Source organism: Ornithorhynchus anatinus, chromosome 1 (genome assembly GCF_004115215.2).
Source record: "Ornithorhynchus anatinus isolate Pmale09 chromosome 1, mOrnAna1.pri.v4, whole genome shotgun sequence".
In the NCBI taxonomy this organism is placed as follows: Eukaryota; Metazoa; Chordata; class Mammalia; order Monotremata; family Ornithorhynchidae; genus Ornithorhynchus; species Ornithorhynchus anatinus.
Window position 1 is genome coordinate 813,615 of NC_041728.1, and position 21,467 is coordinate 835,081.

Consider the following 21,467-nt stretch of genomic DNA (forward strand, 5'->3'; position numbering starts at 1 on the left):
GAACCTAGAGCGCTTTGCCCGTTTCCTTTTCTGAGCACGGGTGGACGGGGCAGGCCCTAGCCCCATGGCCCCGCGGAGGTGGTTCTACAGTCTGCCCCAGTTACAACCCCGGATGGAGCATGGGAGCCTCTGAACAGCCCAATGGGCAGTCACCCCTCCGGCGGGGCGGGCGGGACTCAGAGCTGTGCCCGAAGAGAGCCCTCGGGCTGTCATCCCTCCTTGCCACCCCCCACTGCTCTTCTGTCCTATCTGGGGGATTCCTCCCTCCCCCCATGCCTCCAGTCAGTTAATGGGGCCTTTTCCCTGGGAATCTTTGTAATTCTCTGGAAGCACTCTTTGTAACCTAAGGGCTTAGCAGCTTTCTTCTGGTGAAGGTGTCAGCTGCAAAGGTGTTTGCAGATTGTGTGCCCAGATTTACATTTCAGGAGGGAAGCCTGTACCCTCCCAGTGTGGGTTATTGGGGCCTCCAGGGGCACAAGGGCCCACTGGCTCGGAGTCCTGAGCTTCTTTCTGCCTTTGAGGTGGCTGGCCCGGAGAGCAACGGAATATGGGTTTTGCCATCAACTGATCCCTCCCCCTGTCAGTTCGTTAGTATGTCCTCACTGGTGGATGGAGGTTTTAATCAAAAGGAATTTACAGGGGATTATTCCTCAGAAGTCAATCTTAGATTGCGTTTCTAGGACTCATTCCTTTGGGGGATGGATTTAAACCCTGTGGTCTGTGGGCGGAAGTTGAGGCAGTGTCTGACAGAACCCCTGGTAGAGAGGCGGGTGGAACCTTGGGGATCCGGGATGTATCCCCTCTCCTGGGAGACGAGAAGCTCAGGGTTTCTGGAGAAGTGAAAGCAGTTTATTAATAATAATAATAATAATAGTGTTTAAGCGCTCACTGTGATCCAAGCATTGTTCTAAGTGCTGGGATAGATATAAGGTAATCAGGTTGTCCCAAATGGGGCTCACAGTCTTAATCCCCATTTTACAGATGAGGTGACTGAGGCACAGAGAAGTTAAGGGCTTGCCCAAGGTCAAACAGCAGACAAGGGGCAGAGCCTGGATCGGAACCCAGGACCTCTGAGTCCCAAGCCCGTCCTCCTGCCACCAGGCCATGCTGCTTCTCATGCTATTTCCCAACTGGAGGTTTCTCCATAGAGAGTCCGAGGCCCAGTCTTTCCCCTCTCCACTCGTGGCGGCAAACTTTAAAATCCTCTAAATCAGTGGAGTTTCCCGGAGTCTATAAACAGATCTCCATTTCTGAAAGTTAGCCTCCCGACCCCGGCTGTGCGTTGAATAGTGTCCGCGGAGCCTAGTCGCCCGGTGAAGCTTTACTGGCTGTTTTTTGAGTGCGGGGTGGCGGGAGGGCAGTCGGTTTGGGAAGCCGCCCGGGAGGACGTAGAAACGGTTCAGATGATCCACGTCACTTCCTCTAGCGGGCTTTCCGAGTTCTAGTCTTCTTCTCTCCCCCGCCGTCGAGATCTCCCTTTCTGATTTCCCGCCATTGAGATTTCCCTTTCTGATTTATTGGAGCGTTCTCTTTTGCCCTTTTCTACTCTTCTGAAATGTAACAGCTGCAGCCGTCTCCCCATGTCCTGGGCCTGAGGGTTAAAAAGTACCTGAAGGGAAAAAGTAAGCTCAATACCATGCCTACAGCTTAAAAGGGGACAATCCTGTTGTTCTCTCGCTCAGACGGGTGTTCTGCAGGGGAGTTGACCACAGAGGTGTTCCCAAAAGAGCACCCTGGAGGCCGAGCTCAACCGCCATTTCGATTCCTGAGTGCACACAGTCAACTCAGCTCCAAGAGGCGGGTTTTGAGGAAAGCCGTCGGGTGCACACCAACACGCAGAGAAGCCAAACTCGGCACCCTCAGGAAAAGGACCTGAGTGACCAGGGTTGAATTTGAGCGGCGATGGCTTGGAAGGGTCATTCTCCAAGTCCCCAGGGCCCCGCCTGTGGAGCTTGAAGGGGACAGGTTCAAATCAAACACAGGGAAGCCTTTCTTCAACCGGTCTGGGAGAAGCCTGTGGGAATTCTTCCCAGCAGAGGGGTCTGAGTTGAAAATATCAGTCGGTTCAAGAGGGATTCATTCATTCATTCATTCATTCAGTAGTATCTATTGAGCGTCTATTACTATGTGCAGAGCACTGTACTAAGCGCTTGGAATGTACAGTTCGGCAACAGATAGAGACAATCCGTGCCCAATGACGGGCTCACGGTCTAATCGGGCATCCTTATCCGTGGATGAACGGTGGGGTCTGTCGGACCTGGGAACAATAAGGACACGTCACTGTGGTAGATAGCAGAGGTTCTGACGGCCTGGGAAGAGCACGCCCGCTGCCGGCTCCGAGCGGGCGGCTCCGTCGGAAGGGATGTGACCGGTGGGGTTTCTGACGGGCCAGGGAGCCCGAGGGACGGGTGGTCCTCTCTTTCTTCTTCTGAAGACGCCAATCCTGTGTCGTGGGATTCTTCGTCGTACCTCTTCCACCCTCATTCCGCCAGTTGCAGATAGGGGTTCAGTCTTTTGAATTGACAGCCGGTTGAGGGGGCAGGGGGCCAATGCACGACCCGATCAGGCAAACAGACCGAGTGCCTGCCGTGGGCAGAGCGCTGTCCCGAGGGCTTGGGGGAGTAGGGTCAGATCGGTAGGCTGAATCCACGTTCTCGAGGCGTGGGGATTGCAGATGGGAGGAGGTGGTCGATGCAAGACACCTACCTGCCGGTATGGGGTGTGCGGGAGGGGCTTATTCATTCATTCAGTAGTATTTATTGAGCATGTGCAGAGCACTGAACTAAGCGCTTGGAATGGACAATTGGGCAACAGATAGAGACAATCCCTGCCCATTGACGGGCTTACAGCCTAGGCTTAGGAAGGCCTTCAAGAAGAGAACAGATTCCTGCTGAGCACTCTCATCCTGACTCCTTTCTCCCTGTACTGGTGTCTCTCCCAGCGAAGACCTCTACAGGACTGCGGGAGAGAGGATCCTGGGAGAATCAGGACGGACCCGGCCCAAACTGGATCCTTTGTCCCCGGGGCTGCAGGCTGGTGCTCCCGGCTTTCCAGAGGAACAGTTGGCTGGAGTAGGCTCTAGTGAGGATATACTGAATAACTGCTCTCCGCAGAGCACCATACTAAGCGATTGAGAGAGTACGGTAGACTGAGTAGACGCTTTTCTCGACCTCAAGGAGCTTACGGTCTAGCTGGGGAGATGGACAGTAAAATAAATTCCAGGTAGGGCACGCAACCAAGTATAACCGTTTGTACAAGAGTACTTAGGGGGTAAAGACTCGGTGATGAGAAGTTAATCAGGGAAGGCCGCCTGGTGGAGAAATGTACAGATTGGTTGTAGTGGGAGGGGAACGAGGATAAATAGCTAGGAGAGAGCTCATCGCCTCTAAAGCCAATGGTGAAGAGTTTCTGCTCGAGGTGGAGAGGAACGGGCAGCCAGTTGAGGTTTCTGAGAAGTGCGCGGAACCACGTTTTTTGAAAAATGATGTGGCCTGGAGAGGGGGGAAGCTGGAAGCCAAGAGGAAGGAAGCTAATGCAGTAGTGGAGACAAGAATACAGGCCTGGGAGTCGGAAAGTCATGGGTTCTGATCTCGACTCCGCTACTTCTCTGCTGTGTGACCTTGGGCAAGTCACTCTACTTCTTTGTGCCTCTGTTACCTCGTCTGTAAAATGGGGATTGAGACTGTGAGCCCCATGTGGGAGAGGGACTGTGTCCAACCCAATTTGATTGTACCCACCCCAGTGCTTAACGAGTATTATAAGTATTATCTATTGCGGTTGTTATTTGGACCAAAGTGACGGCAGTTGGGTTGGAGAGGAGGGGACGGTTTCTGGAGTTGTGAAGAATGAGGTGACGAGATTTGGTAACTGATTGTTGAAGTGGAGAGATGAGTCAAGGACACTGCCATGGTTGTGGGCTTGTGAGGGAAGCGGTGTGATTACCAGTGATGGGAAGGTCAGCTGGGCGGGAGATAGTCCAAGCAGCTTTCTCCCTTTTCTTCTGAGTCAGAGTTCTGCAGCGGACGCTCTGGACGTCGTCTGGAACAGAGCTTGTTTGGGCTTTCCGGCGGGAAGCCGCGGGGGCCTGCCGGGGCCAGACTGTCACCCTGAGCGGGACCCCAGAAGGGTGAATTCTGCTTGGCATGGTGTCTTTTGGGCTCAGGGAGCATTGGACTTCTGAGGAAAAGACTGGTGGGAATAAGTTACGGGAGCGCATGTTCCTAACTTCCCATCAGCGTGGGTCCTTACTCACCTCTTGGAAGCCAATAGGTCAGTGCCGTGCGGGCTGCCCTGAGACGAGTGGAGGACAGAGGAAGTGGCCGACGGGCGAGGAGGTCAGGCCGCAGAGCCGTGGCCACGGATACTTGCGATTCAGATTTTGCCATGCGGTACGATTGATTGGTCAGGGCAGATTATTGGCAGCAATGCTGCTGCTCAGGCCCTGCAGAGAATCCCGGTGGCATGCCAAGCCCCACAATCCGGGGGCATCTTAAGGACAGCCTCGAAGTGACAGATGCCTTACCCAACCCCACCTCCCTCCTCCAGACTTTCCCACAGACCGCCGGTGCAGTCTCCCCCTGTGGGACCCTCCGAAGAACTTCCAGTGGCCTGTGTCGAGTCAGTCTGCTGAACCGGTGTCTGTCCCTGGCGCCGGGAGTTGAGTTTCCGCACATAAAATGCAGCAGACTTAAACATGCCCTGCTCCCCGTCATCCTCTCTCTTTCTCCTGGCCCCGCCTCGGTGCCACCGGACTCTGGGGTGGTCCGGGCCCGGGCACGTATTCATCTGCCCCTCAGGATTTCAGAAGTGGCTCAGAGGGCAAGGGAACCCGGATCCCACAGCCACACTGGAGGACGAGGTAAATCCGTCCGGTGGCTGCCACAGCCTGGAAGGTCAGGTCTGGGCCGGGCCTCTGACGGGCCTGAAGTTGGGCCCTCAGAGGTGTCACCTAGGATGCTCAGGCAGTTAGGCAGGGCAACGTGAGCTATCTGGAACGCGACACACAGGTTCATGAGGAAAAGGAGTCTTGGTCCAGAATTTTGAGGGAAAATTAAGATCAGCCAAACAAAAGGGCAGCAGAATTGGCTGACCTCTGAGGGGGCCGGTTCGGTCACAGAGAGATCTCATCGCGGCCCCCTCCCCGCCTGAGGTCCGTGGAATAGCGAGAGTCTCGGCCTGTACTGATTGCGTCTCTCCAAACCTGCCACCCCATCCTCATAGAGCCATTTTGGGGTCGACGTGGCCATCGTCCGCTCTGCACAGGTATATCCAAGTTGTGTTTCGGTCTTTCCCGTGCGAATCCTCAGTGCTGTAGTTTTAGGTCGTGCTGCCCGTTGCCCAAGAAGATTGGTCTAACTCAGATTTACGAACGTTGTTTTCGTCTCGTGAGGCCCTCGGGAGACACGGAGATAATTTTAGCTTGGTTAAATTACAGTGAATTCTAGCAAGCGCATGTCCTGAGGAGACTGCCAGTCCTCCATCCGCATCGGAAGAGTTGGAGGGAACCATTTTGGAGGGATGAGGAAAGTCCGGGAAGGTCAAGGAACTTTGAACCAGGTGGGCTCAGGTGCACCGGTGTCTGAGCTCTCTCTGCTCATTTCCCCCGGTGGGACCCTCCGAAGAACATCCAGTGGCCCGTGCCGAGTCACTCTGCCGAACTGGTGTCCGTCCCTGGCGCCGGGAGTTGTCTCAGCACATAAAATACAGCAGACTTAAAATGCTCAAAACCCGCGGAAACTTCCCGGCTCTTAGAGCAGAGCAGGAGCGTAGCGGGATCGCGTCTAGGCCACCGTTGAGTTTCCGGAACAAAGGGCCCCTTGCTGCTCTCCCACTTTCTCCCATCCTCCATTCCTGCAAGGGACCGGCCTTAGGTGGCGCTTGGGGTCCCAGAGCCTCAGAAGGAGATCTAGAGGCAAGGGAAACCCAAAGGGAAAGCTTTTACTGGCCTAAAACGGCTCCAGTGTCCCCCCACCCTCCACCAGCCAACCACCGCTCTCGGTCACCACCCCAATGAGCGTTCAGCATCCGTTGTTCCTCCTTCACACGATTGTATTTCTGAAGCCCAAACTAGGGGGCAGGCACTATGCTACACCACGGGGTAGATCGGTGAGCTGCTTTGTTAGTGTTCGCCGCAACCAACATGCGGGGAAAAAAAAATTCTCCCTGGGCCTGAGGGAGCTAGGATCGGCCCAAAGCGAGTGTAGAATATTATGATATGTTGGCTTCCAGGCAGATTTCGTTTGGTACATTTTTGTTGGTTTATGGGGCTTTAGGATTTTGTTTCTTGATTTTTTTTTATTTTTTTTTTGTCTTATGTTGAGTTTTATTTATACTTCCTGTAGGGTTTAGGAGCAGACAGCAAGAACCTGTACCCCTTCCTGCTCCCAGTTATTCAGCTGAGTACTGATGTGTCCCTGCCTCCACATGTTTATCTCCTGGAAGATGGTTTAGAATTATGGTAAGAGGAAGAACCTGATACCACAGACCTTATTTTTGCTTGCTTCCCCCTCCCTCCCTTCCCCTCCCTTCTCCATCCCCCCCCTCCGCCCCCCACCCTCCCACTGGGCAATGCGCTACCGCCACAGGGCCCTCAGGAGCCGTTCCCGGGGGCTTAGCCGTCCCGCGGTGGGTGCCGAGTCGGGCCGCGGCCTCGGTTGAACCGGCAAATTCCGCCGGAGCGTGCCAGGCGTTTGCTGGGGAGGTTGCGCTGGGGGCGGGCGATCGGCGGGCTTGCTGCTAACAGAAATAGCAGACCCCCGAGAGGGGTGGCCTTACGGGGGACGGCGGCGAGGGCGGGTCCGAGGTGCTCGACGCCTGCCCCGTCCCCGCAGGCTGCAGCCCGGCCTTCGGGTGCAGCCCCCGCTGCTCTCTGTAAAGAAGATCGGCGGCTGGGACGGAAGGGGAGCAACCGGGTAGGGACTGGATGCTGTCGGCCTTATCCTGGGAATGAAGAAGCCCCTGTGCCTCAAAAGCAAGCAGTGTGGCTTAATGGGTAGAGCACGGGCCTGGAGGGAGTGGGAGGTCTGTCTCCCTGAGGGATGGAGAGAGAATTTGTGAAATTGAAGTGGGGATGGGGGGACGGGTTCAACTGCCGAATAAAGACTCCCTTTCGGGTTACGGCTTATCCGTTGCATTTGGCTGAGATCGGCACTCCCCAGATCGCTTAGACTGTTTGATTTTAGGGGCCTGCCAATTGTCCTCCTGCCTTCTCGTCAGCGGGGGCAGAATGAAATCCTCCTAGTTGGGGTTTTGACAGACAGAACTACACCTCTCAACCTGCCAACCAGTCGGTGGATTTTTATGAGATGGAGTAGGGCCTAATGGAAAGAGCGCAGCCCTGGGAGTCAGAGGACTTAGGTTCTAGTCCTGGCCTGCCTGCTTTGTGCCCCTGGGCTAATCGCTTCACTTCTCTGGGCTTCCGTTTCCTTATTCGTTAGACTGTGAGCCTCATGTGGGATGTAGACAGTAGCAACGTAATTGTCTCGTATCTACTCCAGTGCTTAGTACAGTGCTTGGTATAAGCGCTTAACAAATACCAGAGTTGTTATTATTATCATTTCTTGAGCCCTTACCACGTGCAGGGCCCTCTTCTAAGTGCTTGGGAAAGTACAACACGATAGAGTTGGTATATGCAGTCCCTGCTTACAAGCGACTTTATAGTCCAGAGGGGAAAGTAGACATTCAGATAAGTTACAGAGGGGGAAATGACAGAGTAAGGATTTAGACATAAGGGTTGTGGGGCTGAGGTGGGGTGCTTGCAGTGGTATAGGTCGGAATGCCTGGACCTTGCAGAGGGGAGGGCGGGTAGGGGAAATGAAGGTTTAGTCAGGGTAGGCCAGTTTTGCTGGGGGAAATCCAGCCACCTGGCCAACGTCATCCTTCTCAAATGCATCCTCACCCACTTGAACTCTGCCCCCTCCTCCGCCCAGCAACATTATCTCCTCTATATTCACTGATGTCCTTGCCCAGTGCCCGTGATGGCTGTTTCAGATGTCCTACTCCTTCCTCAAACGCCCGTCCACCCCGCCTCGCGCATATGGACTGGGCACATACTTTATTGAGAACTTTGAAACCATCAGCCATGATCTCCCTAAAATTTCTCCTGCTCCTCTCCAGCCCCTCCCTCCTCCTGCCTCTCTTTGACTCTCCCATCTTTCCTAGCAGTATTTCCAGAAGAGAGCTCCTTCCTCCTCTCAAAAATCCAGCCCCTCCGTCTATGCGCCTCCAACCTCATCCCTTCACACCAGATCAAAACACTCGTCCCCTCCCTTCTTCCTTCCGTGACCTCCGTCTCCGACTGTTCACTTTCCATTGGCTTCTCCACCGCTTTCAAACATGCTCATGTCTCCTCTGTCCTAAAGAAAACCCCTCCCGTGACTCCGCCGTTCCCGACGGTCCTCGCCCTACCTCCTTCCTACCATTCCTTTCCAAACTCCTTGAGCCGTCTGTCCACACCTGCCGCTTCCGCTTCCTAACCTCCATATCTTTCCTTGACTCTCTCCGATCTGGCTTCTGCCCACTTCAGTCTACGGAAACCACGCTCTGTAAGGTCACCGATGACCTCCTTCTTGCCAAATCCAGAGGCCTCTACTCCTTTCTAAATCCTCTAGGACCTCTCAGCTGCTTTGGACACTGTAGACCATCCCCTTTTCCTGGAAGCGTCTGAACTGTAAGCTCGCTATGGGCGGGTAGTGTATCTGCTAATTCTCTTATGTTTTACTCTCCCAAGAGCTTCCTACAGCGCTCTGCACATAGTAAGCACTCAATAAATACCATTGATTGATTGATTGATTGATTGATTAGCCTTGGATACTCTGACACTTTGCTCTCCTATTTCTCCTTATGTCTCCCTGCCTCTCATTCTCAGTCTCCGTCTCAGGCTTCTCATCTACCTCCCACGCTCTAACTCTGGGATTCCCTCAAGGTTCGGTTCTGGGTGCGCTTCTATTGTCCGTCTTCAGCCACTCCCTTGGGAGAACTCATTCACTCCCACAGCTTCAGCTACCGTCTCTTTGTGGATGATTCCCAGATCTCTCTCTCCATCTCTGACCTATTTCCTCCTGCCTTCAGGACATCTCTTCTTAGATTTCCCGGTGGCATGTCAAACTAAACATAACCAAAACAGAAGTCCTCATGTTCCCACCGGAACCTTATCCTCCCCATGACTTTCCAATAACTGTAAACGACACCGCCATCCTCCCTGTCTCTCTCACAGGCCTATAACCTTAGCTCTGTCTTCTCATCTCTCTCATTCAACCCACATATTCAGTGTCGGCAGATTCAGTCGGTTCACCCTTCGCGACATTGTGAAAATCTGCCCTTCCCTTTCCAAACTGCTTCTGATTGAATCCAAGCACTTATTCTGTCCCTCCTTGACTAATGCATCAGTCTCCTTGCTGACCTCCCTGCCTCCTGTCTTTCCCCACTCCAGGTCGTAGCGCATTCTGTTGCCCGGATCATTTATCTAAAAAAAAAAATATCAGTCCACGTCTCCCCCAGGAACTTTCAGTGGTTGTTCATCCCTCTCCTCATCAAACAGAAATACCTTACCCTCAGTTTTAAACCACTTTATCAGCTCGCCCCCTCCTCTCTTACCTTGCTGATTTCCCATCAGTACCGTGCCCAAACCTGTCACTCCTCCAACGCCATCACGCTCCCCGTATTTCGATTTTGCCACTGACCTCTTGCCCAGGACCTCCCTCTGGCCTGGAGCCTTCCCTCTCTCCTCCCCCTGCACTCTCCCCTCCCTCCAAAAACTACATATGCCAGACCACCCCTCTCCCCATCTTCAAACCTTACTAAAGTTGCATCTCCTCCAAGAGACCTTCCCTAACTAAGCCCTCATTTCTCCTTCTCCCTCCCCTTTCTGGGTCGCTGTGCTCTTGGATCTGTATCGTTTCAGCAACTGATATTCACCCTGTCCTGAGTCCCACAGCACTTAAGTACTTAGCTGTAATTTATTTTCCCATCTGCCTCCCCTTCTAGATTGTATGTTCTTTATGTGCAGGGACCGTGTCTAAAACTCTGTTGTATTGTAGTCTCTCAAGCGTTTAGTAAAGCGCTCCGTGTACAGTAAAGTGCTCAGGAAATATCATTGAGTGACTTAAGGGCGATGATGAAGAGTTTCTGTTTCATGCAGAGGTGGGTGGGCAACAACTGGAGGTTTTTTGAGGCGTGGGGAGATATGGTCTAAATGTTTTTTAGAACAGTGATGTGGTCAGTAGAGTGATGTAGAGTGGAGGGAGGAGAAACCGTGGTCAAGGAGGTCACTGAGGAGACTACGCAGTAGTCCGTCAAGGCAGGATATAAGCGTTTGGATGGAGAGGAAAGGGCTGATTCTGGAGATGTGGAGGTAGAATAGACAGGATTTATTGACAGATTGAATATGCGGGTTGATTGAGAGATGAGTCGCGGTTGATGCCGAGGTTATAGGCTTGGGAGACGGAGGGTGGTGGTCTTGTCTACAGTGATAGGGAAGTTATGGGAAGGTTGGGGTTTGGGAGGGAAGATGAGGAGTTCCGTTTTGGAGGTGGCTCTGCCCCCGCTCCTTGCCGGTCGGCGAAAGCAAACCCTGCTCTCTGGACTGGCTGCCAGGTTGGAGCTGTAGCCGAGGGCTCCGGGGGCCTGGGCAGACATTTTTCACTGACAGCATAGAAGTGAATTTGGAAAATGTCACACCTCTCCGTTTACTTGGTAATTCCAGATTTCATAACGGGAAGCAACTCATCTCAATTTTGTGTTTCATATCGTCTGGATTTTTCAATATAATTGAAGCGACTAAATAGTGGGTCATAACAACGAGGTTTGGTATGGAAATTAATTTTCTCTTGGTTCCCCGGGAACTGCTGTCAACAAGGGGAATTAATTTTTTGCGAGGAGCGATTCAAACGTAATTACCATATTTAAGACGAGCGGTTCTCTCGAAAGAAAAACTAGTTAGAGAAGTTTCTGGACTTCACTGGGGGCAGACATGACAGTTCCGCAATTCTGAAAGAGACCTGGCTGTTCCCTCGAGTTCCCGTTGGCTCATTCATTGGTAAAAAGCAATGGTGGGTTAGGGGTGGGGTTGGGGCCGGGGAAGGGGTCCGTGGGGCGGGCCGGTGAATCACAAGCTCCTTGTGGGCAGGGAATACATCACTTTTTTTTTAAGGGGATTGGGGAGAAAGGCATTTTTTAAACACTATGTGCCAAACGCACTACTAAGCACTGGGGTGGATGTAAGACGATCCAGTCCAACAGCGTCCCTGACGCACACGGGGCTCGCAGTCTAAAGTAGGAGGTAGCCCAGTACAGTGCCTACCACCCAGTGCGCACTCAGTAAACCCCACTGCTTCTGCTCGGGTGTGCGGTAGCCCCCCACCCTCTTCCAGTAGTCCCTTGGGCCTGGCTGCTTCGCCCCAGACCTTTCTCTCCCCAGAGTGGCGGGCGAGGCAGGACCTCGTGCTGACCCCTGGTTTCTGCACCTGTGGTCCCGTCGGGGTCCTGGGCGAAAAGCAAGTTCTGTCAGCTTGCTCCCTTCCATCAGGCGGCGGATCGATATCTGCCAGGTTCATGGCTTTCCGGCGAGGCCTCCTTGAGTCTAGGGGGGATAATGAGTCCCTCGCTCTGGTAGGGTGGCCCCAGGGCAGGATAAGAGGGGAGGGATATCCGATCAAGGCCAAATCGGGCGACCGGGGCGATAGCGGGACCCGCTCTTGCTGGCCTGGGGCCATGTGCTCGTCCCTCGCCCAGGGGCAAGGAGCCTCAGATGAAACCACGGTTTCCCCCTCAGATCCACCCAACCCCACTTCCTAAAGGGTGGGAGGCTTTTCCACTCACCCCCCTCCCGTTCTTCGCAGTGACAGTGTTCCGGCTGGATTTCCGAGCATGGAGGGAACTGGGGCACGGGTTTCTCCGGGCCTCTCACCTCCAGCCTAGTTGGAAAAGGCGCAGGCTCCAGCGTGTCATGCCGAGCTGCGCTGCCCCCCCCGGGGGCTGCGTCCACTCCTCGAGGGAGAAGCGCAGCCCTGGCCAGCCCGAGAGAGCCTTGCCGCCTCTCCGTGTCCCGGTCCGGTGTAGAGCCTACTTCTGCGTCCCGTAGCTGGACCCCTTCCCCCGCAGCCCCGGTTTAAAAATTCTGTTTTCCTCCTGGTTTTTTAATAATAAAAAAATGGGGCTAGAATGCAGAAAATGGATGGAGGAGGAAGTCCTTTTTTCTCCATTTCTCTGGGAGTGTTTTTAATTCTATCTCTCGCTCTCTCTCACTCTTGCTCTCGCTCTCCCTGACAATCCTTTGCAGTTTTGCGGCCTGCCCCTGCCTAGCCCACTCAAACAGAGGCCAGGGATCGCGGGGCCTGATTTTAGGTTTAAGTGAGGCTGGGCCAGTTTGGGTCAGTGGCCCACTCATTCCACTGGCCCTGCCACTGATGTTTCTGGGCTGGGGTGACTGCCCCAGTCTGTGAAACACCTCCCCCGTCCCAAAATGGTTCTGTAGGAGTGGGACTGGAAGGAACATGCTTTAGTGGGTAGAGCACAGGCGTGGGAGTCACAAGGACCTGATTCCAGCTCCACCACATGTCTGCTGTGGGACCTTGGGCACGTCACACTCTGTACCTCAGTTACCTCTGCTGTAAAATGAGGATAAGAGTGTGAGCTCCCTGTGGAACAGGGACTGTGTCCGCCCTGATTAACTCGTATATACCCCAGCACTTAGAATTGTGCTTGCCATAATAATAATTCTTCTTCCTCCTTCCCTCCCTCCCTCCCTCCCTCCCTGCCTCCTTTCCTCCTTTCCTCCCTCCCTCCTTTCCTCCTTTCCTCCCTCCCTCCCTCCCTCTCTCCCTCCTTTCCTCCTTTCCTCCCTTCCTCCCTCCTTCCCTCCCTCTTCCTCCTTCTCCTTCTTCCTCCTCCTCCTCCCCCTCCTTCCTCTCCTTCTTCTCCTTCCTCTTATGACTAGGGAATGGATGGGATTTCAATCCATGTGTGGGATAGGGCAGAGGAGGGAAGTTGAGGGGAGGAGGGTAGACAGAAGTCAGCGGTGAGCGGTGGGCCGGAGGGATTGATGACTGCCTTCCCGTGACAAGGAATTACTGATCAGTCTTCCCGGCTGCTCTTTCCAGTTCCTCTTCTGTACCCCAATACGATGCTTACCTGCTTACCGTATCGTTTTGGCTTCCGGAGGCTGCAGTTTTGATTCCGTTGCTGTGAGCTGAGGGATTTCTCACTTTTTCCCTCTTGGGGAAGGGAATTGGAGGTCACCAAGGTACAGTGCTTCCCACACCCCATCTGTACTGAATTTAAGAGATTTTTTTTTTCCGTAATATTTGCTGACACCCATGGAGACCGGGCCACTGTGTCTCTGTGTTTGGAATGCCTCCCCTCGAGGATTCCTTTTCTGATCTGGATGTGTGTGAAAGTGTGGGGTTCCAGGTCCACCGGGAGCGGTATTTGTTAAATGCTTAATTTATGTCAAGCACTGTACAAAGGGCTGTGGTAGAGAGAAGATAAGCAAGTCAGACACAGTCCCTGTCCCACATGGAGCTTAGAGTTTAAGTAGGAGGGAGAACGGATGTTGAATCTCCATTTGACAGTTAAGGAAGCAGAAGTTAAGCGAACTGCCCAAGCTCGCCCAGCAGTCAAGTGGCAGAACCAGGATCAGAACCCGGGTTTTCTGACTCCCGGGCCCGTGCTCCCTCCGGTAGGCCATGCTGCTTCCGTAGAGGATGAATAGGGTTCCTTGAAGCCATTTTCTTGCCTGCCCTTGGCCCAGACTGACTGACACCCCGGCACCTGGGGAGAACAGCCCCGTTACCCCTCTGGGTCCTAAGTGCCATTGCAGTTTCAGCCCCGGTGCACTGGGACTGGGCAGCAGCAGGCTGACCTTGGCCCCCAGCATTGACCCCGTGGCATCCTGATCGGCTACTTCGCCTGCCCTCCGCCATGAGGATTGGCTTACGTTCCACCTGCCCAGCCTAGATTGGGGCTGACACTAGCTTCTCTTCAAGCAGTCAAGATCAATCAGTGGTATTTACTGAGCGCTCACCCTGTGCAGCGCCTATACTAAGCACAATTCAAACGAGATGGTAGACACGCTCCCTGCCTACTAGGAGCTTCACCATCACAAGAGAAAAAATTAACGGAATTTATGGAAACGTGAAATGGAACTGTTGCAGCTAGAAGCCAAAGAACAGCAGTCCTGTGGAGCGGGCGTGTGTGAACCTCCACTGTGAGAGGCCAAGTGCGTGTCGGGCGGAGGTAGGGTTCGAGTCCGACGAGAGGGGCACTACGTTTTACCCGGAGTAGTACAGGAAATCGGATTCACAGGGCAGCCGGAGGGATCATGGCCCGATTTAAGGAAGCGTTTCTGGAGTGAAGCTGCTCTTCGGGGAGATCTGTGGGATCTCTGGGGAATTTCATTTCCTAGAGATGATCGGATTTGGCTTCTTGCAAAATGCGCAAAGTCTCAACGTGATTTAATCGAGGCTGCGGAGTGGGGAGGAGGACTCTCTTTCACCCCGCAAGCAATTAGCAGCTGCCTCCACAGAGCTCCTGAAGGCGCTCCAGTTACCGCTTCCCACGACTGGCTAATCGAGGCCCATTTTGTCCGGGAAGTGAACTACCCACACAGAGTGTAAACGTCCCTTCCTTTCCATCCAGTGCTCCCCCGTCAGTCGTATTTACTGAGCACTTACTATGTGCAGAGCAGTGAGAGAGGCAGCGTGGCTCAGTGGAAAGAGCCAGGTGAGTCAGAGGTCATGGCTCGGATACTGGCCCTGCCCCTTGTCAGCTGTGTGACTGTGGGCAAGTCATTTCACTTCTCTGTGCCTCAGTTCCCTCATCTGTAAAATGGGGATTAACTGTGAGCCTCACGTGGGACGACCTGATGACCCCGTATCTACCCCGGCGCTTAGAACAGTGCACGTGGTAAGCACTTAACAGATGCCAACATTATTATTATTATTTCTGAGCGCTTGAGAGATTATACTATAACAATATAACAGACATATTCCCTGAACACAGTGATCTTACAGTCTAGAGGATCTCCTGTCACAAAGATAGGAGACAGTGGGGTGTCCTGTCTGTCTGTCTGTCTCTGTCTCGGTTATCTCCCGGTCCTTGGAGAAAAGTGACCCTCCACCAGTCCCAGTCCTGCTGTTTTGTCCCTGCACTCCTCCCCCGCTGCTTGCCAGTTTTCTCTCTCTGTGCTCACCACACGCGGCCTGGTGACGGGCGATGCTCGGGTGAGCAGGGTCTCGCGGTCTCAGGGCCCACGGGGGCTGAAGACATCAGGCTCCAAACTGCTCTCCAGGTGCTTGGCTAAAGACGATCTTCCATCACTTGCAGTTTGGAAGGCACTTCCCATCTTCAAGAATAGGGGGGCTGACCGACTCTGCCCCCTTGAAAGGGTCTCCGCTCATCAACCAGTGGTATTCACTGAGCGTTTACTACGTGCAGAGCACTGACCCAAGTGCTCTGGGGAGTATAATCCAGCAGAGTCGGCCGACACGGTCCCAGCCTCAACGAGCTTACAGTCTAGAAGGGAGGCAGGCATCGATATAAGTAATTTATAATCAGGCTGCTGGGCGAGATGGGACCGAACCGAGTCAGTCGTTCATCCAGTCGTATTTATTGAGCGTTTATTGAGTGCACAGCACTGTCCTGAGCACTTGGGAGGGTACAGTACAACAATAAACAGACATATCCCCTGCCCGCAAGAACTTACGGTCTTGGGTGGGAAGACAGACATCGATACAGATAAATAAATTAGAGAAATATACACAAGTGCTGTGGGGTGGGCCTCCCAGAGGATGAGAGAACAGTGGCTTCCGGGAGGAGGGGGGGGCTTGTGGGCAAGCTGCAGGGTGGGGTTTTTTCCTGGTTCTTTAGCGGAGCCGGGCGGGAGGAGGGCATTTAGGTTTGGGATCAGCATCCATTTGAACAGGCGAAAGGTTTCTCAGTGTGCCCCCAGAACCTTCAATTATGTTTGGAGAAAAAGTGGTCCCAATCTATTCTTAGCCTTTAATATTTAGTGCCGACATTCCTAGGGCCGCACCAATCTCTGCTCTCCACCGATGAACGCTTCGTGTCGCGAGCTGGTTGACGTTAGTTATGAGTCGAGAAGTTCGATTTGCCTGCTTCTCAGACCTGCGCTTCTTTGGCTGTTGGCCTATTCGGCTGTACTGGGATGAGCAGGGGCTGTTGTCTTCTTTCAGGAAAATGTTCAGTGATTCTCTTCCTTTTAATATGTGATATTTCTTCCATCAGTATTTTTAGCAAAGTCGCTACAGAATTAAGTTCAAAGGCCTGTCATTAGGTTGCACTCCAGAGAAAAGAAAATTATGTGGTTTTCATTCTCGTTAGCAAAATGGAATTTTGCTAAAGTAATTGCAAAAAGTAATTGCAGCTTGTTTACTCTCAACTACTGGGGGACGATTCGTTTTTCTATTTTCTTCTTCCTCTGTCTCCTCTAAAGAAAGCCCTGGCGGAGTCGCACGCCTCTCCATCAAGTGGCGTGGGCGGGGCTCAGTCCTGGCACCAACATGTCCCCTCCCCTGCTCTCAGGAGGGGACAGGGAGTGAAAAGCCAGCCTTAAACCGAGGCTCAGGTATTTCTCAAAATATCCTCGTTTGGGACGAAACATCGAATGGCCCCGCTTGATGCGGGTGAAATTTCTCCAATAGTCATCAGGTGGTGGGGTTTAGATCCCGGAAACCCGTCTCCATCTTTGCATCCTATTTGTCCGTTGGTCTGAATAGAGAGGAGACGTGTCCCCCCCCCCCCCACCACATTTCCAATTTTTTTTCTGAAAAGCAGTTTCTGGGAGTCGACGACCCCGAATCCTCAAACCATCCGCCCAGTCAGTGAGGTTTATTAAGCCCCAGCGGTGTACAGAAATGTGTTCTGAGCACTTGGGATTGTACAGTAGAGTTAGACTTGATCCCTGCCCTCAAGGAGCTTACAGTCTAACAGAGGAACCTTCCATCTTGGGGACGAGTAATCATTGCTAAAGTGTCTTTTACTTACATGTTGTGTAGATGTCAGACTGTCCGTGTTTCTCCTGGTTGTTTGAGAATTTGTTACCATCAGATTGTAAACTCCGCGAGGGCAGGCACCGTATCTTTCGTATCTGTCGCAGTCTCTGTCAAGTGCTTCGGGGAGTGTCCTGTACCCTGTAGGGGCTCATTGAGCACTCTGATGAGGATGGTTCAGTGGTAAGGGACCGGATTGGCTGACTGCTTAGCACAAGGCGCTGTTGGAGTCGGTTGAGTCGCAGAATGAGAGTTGGGAAGACCTTGTAGGGACAACATTTAGCCCAGCTCCCTGCCCCCACGCTTCCCAGGGAGGTAGACATCTGCGGGGAGGGTCGAAGGGAGAGAGGGCTCTCTCTGCGAGCCCACATTAGGGTTTCTTATCACCCTGACAGTCCTAGGACCCTTCTTAGATGTACAGCCCACGGCTCTCCTGCCTCAACGAAAGGGCACTTCCCCTCGTTTGATCCTCACTGGACACAGGAAGCGACTGTCCAGCGACGTCTGCACGAAAACGCTCCCTCCGCACACGTTGAGTTTTGCCCGCACGGCACACATTTAACCTGTGCGCTTGGCCGGAACGCAAGATAGGGAGTGTCCGTTCCATCATTCATCAATTCATTCATTCGTATTTATTGAGCTCGTGTGCAGAGCACTGTACTAAACTTTTGGGAAAGTACAACAATAAACGGACACATTCCCTGCCCGCTACGAGCTTACAGTCTATGATGGGGAGAGAGACATCGATACCAAGAAATTACACATACAGTGCTGAGGGGCTGGGAAGGGGGAAGCATAAAGGGAGCAAGTCAGGATGACCCAGAAGGAAGTGGGAGAAGAGGAAACGGTGGGGGCCTAGTCTGGGAAGGCCTCTTGGAGGAGATGTGCCTTCAGTAAGGCTTTGAAGCAGAGGAGAGTAATTGTCTGCAGGATTTGAGGAGGGAGGTTGTTCCAGGCCAGAAGCAGGACGTGGGCGTGGACGTCGGCGGAGCGACAGGCGAGAGTGAGGCACGGAGAAGGTTAGCACTAGAGGAGCGAAGCGTGCGGGCCGGGTTGTAGAAGGAGAGTAGCGAGGTGAGGTAGGAGGCGGCAAGGCGGTGGAGAGCTTTAAAGCCAACGGTGAGGAGTTTTTCACTTGCCCCCGGGCATCCGTGTGGGGCGCGATGCGCCGCGCTGTCGGAAAGAACGGTTCCTGGGCTTCCGTGTGTCGGCAGCCCCAGGTGAGCATTCGGGCCCCAGTTCACCTTAGCGTGGAGTCCCAGGGTACAGACGTTACGGTGGTTCAGCCAGCAGGCTGCTGGGTTCAGAAGTTTGGTCGGTGCGTGGTTCCTGTGAAACCTCTGCCGCTGACCCGAACAACTAAGGGTGATTCCATAGTGAGACTGCACCTGTAACATGGAAATGCTTCATAATGGCCAGCAGCCTGTCAGTTCATCATCATCGTCATCGTGCTATTTTACTCTGTGCCAAGTACTGTACGAGGCGCTGGGGTGGATACAAGATAATCAGGTCAGACACAATCCCTGTCCTAGTTGGGCTCACAGTCTAAGTAGGAGGGGTCCAGGTATTGAAACCCCATTTTACCAGTGAGGAAATCGAGGTCCAGAGAAGTTAAGCGATTGGCCAAGGTCACACAGCAGAGGCAAGTGGCGGAGCTGGGATTCTCCGTGGTCTGTTGCTGCCTTCTTCACTTGGCTGGTCCTTCTTCCTGGGACTGGCACTTTTACTGTAGACACCACCTTCCTTCTTTTTCTTCCATCTTCTCCTCCCCTCCTTCCTGCCCTCTCCCCCTCTCATTAGCCAGGTGAGATGATCTTCCTATTTCCACTTTCTCCAGTCTTTTAAAGCATCTCTCTCTCTTTCCCTCTCCTCCATCTCTTTCTCCCCCCCCCCCCCCCCCGTGGTATTTTCCCATTGTCTCCTCCTTTCCTGCCTCCCTTTCTTTCCCTCCCCTTTTTTCCATTCCCCACCCCTTGCTCTCTCCTCTCCTTCCCCTTTCTCCTGCTCTCGCCCCTTGAGGATTTGATTAAAATATCTCTGGGGTCCTTGGGCCCTATGTCACGAGAGGTGTTGAGAAAGGGTCTCTGCCTGTCCGGTTTCGGTGGCAGTTTCCCTCAAAGTCGGGGCTAAGGAAGCACGGGGAAAGAGAAGGACGACGGGGCTGAGGGTTTCTCTCGGTGCTGTTTGGGAAAGCCATAAAAGGCTAAGAGGAATGTTATGGGAAGAGTCGCACGCGTCGCTCACGTAGCGGGAAAAAGCCAGAGCAGTGTAAATTCCCGAGAAATGGCATTGTAAATTAATTATTGATTAGTTCCAGATTACCAGCTTTTTCTGGGCTCGTCAGATTCGTGAGGCTCAATGAATAGACACACGTCAGGGTTTCCCTACTTCTTTGAACTGTTTAAAACATGAAGGCCGTTGCTCGAACGCTCCTGTTTTGATGCATCGTGCGCTATTGCCTGGTTGGAGTTTCTGTTCATCGATTGCAGGAGATGAAAAGATTTTTCCACCTGTCACCAGGGCCGGTGTGTTTCTCGTGCAAGGCCGGAAATGAGTGTAGACTTCTGCTGTTTCCTTCCAGGGTAGTGACACTGGAGAACAGCCCGTGCCTCACCCCGGAGCTCCTTCGGATCTTTCAGAACATGTCGCCGCTGCTGGGTATGTGTTCGGATTTCACCCTCTTGCCGTCCCTTCCCGCAACTATCCGTCAGGCTGAAAACTCCTTTCTTAGAGAGTCGCTTCTCCCCGTGCACCCTCCTCCTCCTCGCTGGCCCCCGCAACTGTTAGCAGTGTTTCAACAACCTCAGGGATTTCCTCTCCAGTTCTTTCTACTTCTGTGTGGTAGCTCGACTCCCCACGGTCTTTTCGTGCAATTTATTTCATTATCCAAGTTTGAAGAGGTTCGGCAGCCTGCCGTCAGCTGTCCCAGTGTCCACAGGGTGTGCGTTTGGTTTCCGGAAGGTTCTCTTTCATGGGGAATTTTAGATGTTTGGGCCTGCTCAGGGCTCTGGAAGCTGAGGGTCAGGGCCGGGCCTGGTGTTGTCTAGTGACTGACGACTCTGTCCTGGAGCGCGAGCCCAAACCCCAGTCTGCTGGAACACCTAAGAGCGGCACGACGTGCCAAAACCGGAAAGGAGATGGCACCCAACCCTTTAAGCATCTGGCCCAGAACACATCTGCAACGGGCCAGAAAAAATAGCAGTTTGTGTCTTAATATTGCAGTAGCACCCTACATTTCCACACCGTTCAGAAATAATACTTTGCTGACTTATTGAGGGAATAATTTATCACCATCATCAGTAGCATTTGTTGAGCACCTGCCGTGTGCCGGGCTGCACCGGGCACATTCAGTAGAAAGTAGTAAAAAGACAAAGGGGTCCAGCCCTGGAAGAGCCGACGGTCGACCGGGGGAGGGGAGCAGACCCAGAATACCAGAAGTTTAGTAATAGCGATAATAATCGTGGTGTTTGTTAAGCACTTATGTGCCAAGCAACCTACTGAGTGCCAGAGTAAGTACAAGATTAGACCGTAAGCCCGTCAGTGGGCAGGGATGGTCTCTATCTGTTGCCGAATTGTACATTCCCAGTGCTTAGTACAGTGCTCTGCACATAGTGAGCGCTCAATAAATACTGTTGAATGAATACAGGATAATCAGGTCCCACACGGGGCTGACGATCTAAGCGGGAGGGAACACAGGTATTGAGTCTTCGACAGATGAGGGAATCAAAGCAAGGGGAAGTCAAATGACTTGCTCAGGGTCACACAACTGGTACGTGGCGAAAGTGGGATTAGATCCCAGGTCCTCTGACTCCCAGGCTCGGGTTCTTTCCACTAGGCCACACAGCCTCCAGTAGAGAAAGGAGTAAGGGTGAAAACTTAGGGATAGAGACCAGAGCCAGCCCCCGATCCGAAAACGTTGCATGGGTAATTTCCGCCGGTCTCCCCCACCCTCAGTCTTTCCCAGTGAAGCGGGGAGGCCCAGAACGAAGTGTCACTGGGGCTTGCGGAGTCTTTGTCCCGAGAGGCGTCATGAGATCTGGGATCAAGCGCTTAGTCCGGTGCCCTGCACACAGTAAACACTCAATAAATGCCATTGATCGATTGATCGACCGATTGATGGACCAGGACTTGTGCGAGCAAAGTTTTTAGGAAACAGGGAATGACGATTAGATGACTTTGGAGATTTCGTCCACAACTCCGAGATAAGATGACAATCATATATTGTATAATTATAGTAGTCGTCCGGAGTAATGTGAGAACCTCACATTCAGAAGTACTTGTTGGTTTGCAGGAGACAAGAAGAAAGACTCCCCACAGTCAATCAGTGATATTTATCGAGTGCTTATTGTGAGCAGAGCACTGTACTAAGCACTTGGGAGAGTATAGTACAATGGAGTTGGTAGACGTATTCCCTGCCCACGATGAGCTTGCGGTCAACTGGGGGAGACGGACGTTAATATA

At 52.9% G+C, this 21,467-nt stretch overlaps 1 protein-coding gene across 4 annotated transcripts in view; it reads left to right on the plus strand.

Moving 5' to 3' along the window:
* IPO11 (importin 11) overlaps positions 1-21,467 on the plus strand; it is a 142,864-nt gene that overhangs the window by 58,671 nt on the left and 62,726 nt on the right. For all 4 annotated transcript variants that reach the window (XM_029058977.2, XM_039910339.1, XM_029058981.2 and 1 more), the window contains exons 21-22: positions 6,342-6,457; positions 19,588-19,664. In XM_029058977.2, the coding sequence (XP_028914810.1) occupies positions 6,342-6,457; positions 19,588-19,664 (193 nt within the window). The remainder of the gene's footprint in view (positions 1-6,341; positions 6,458-19,587; positions 19,665-21,467) is intronic.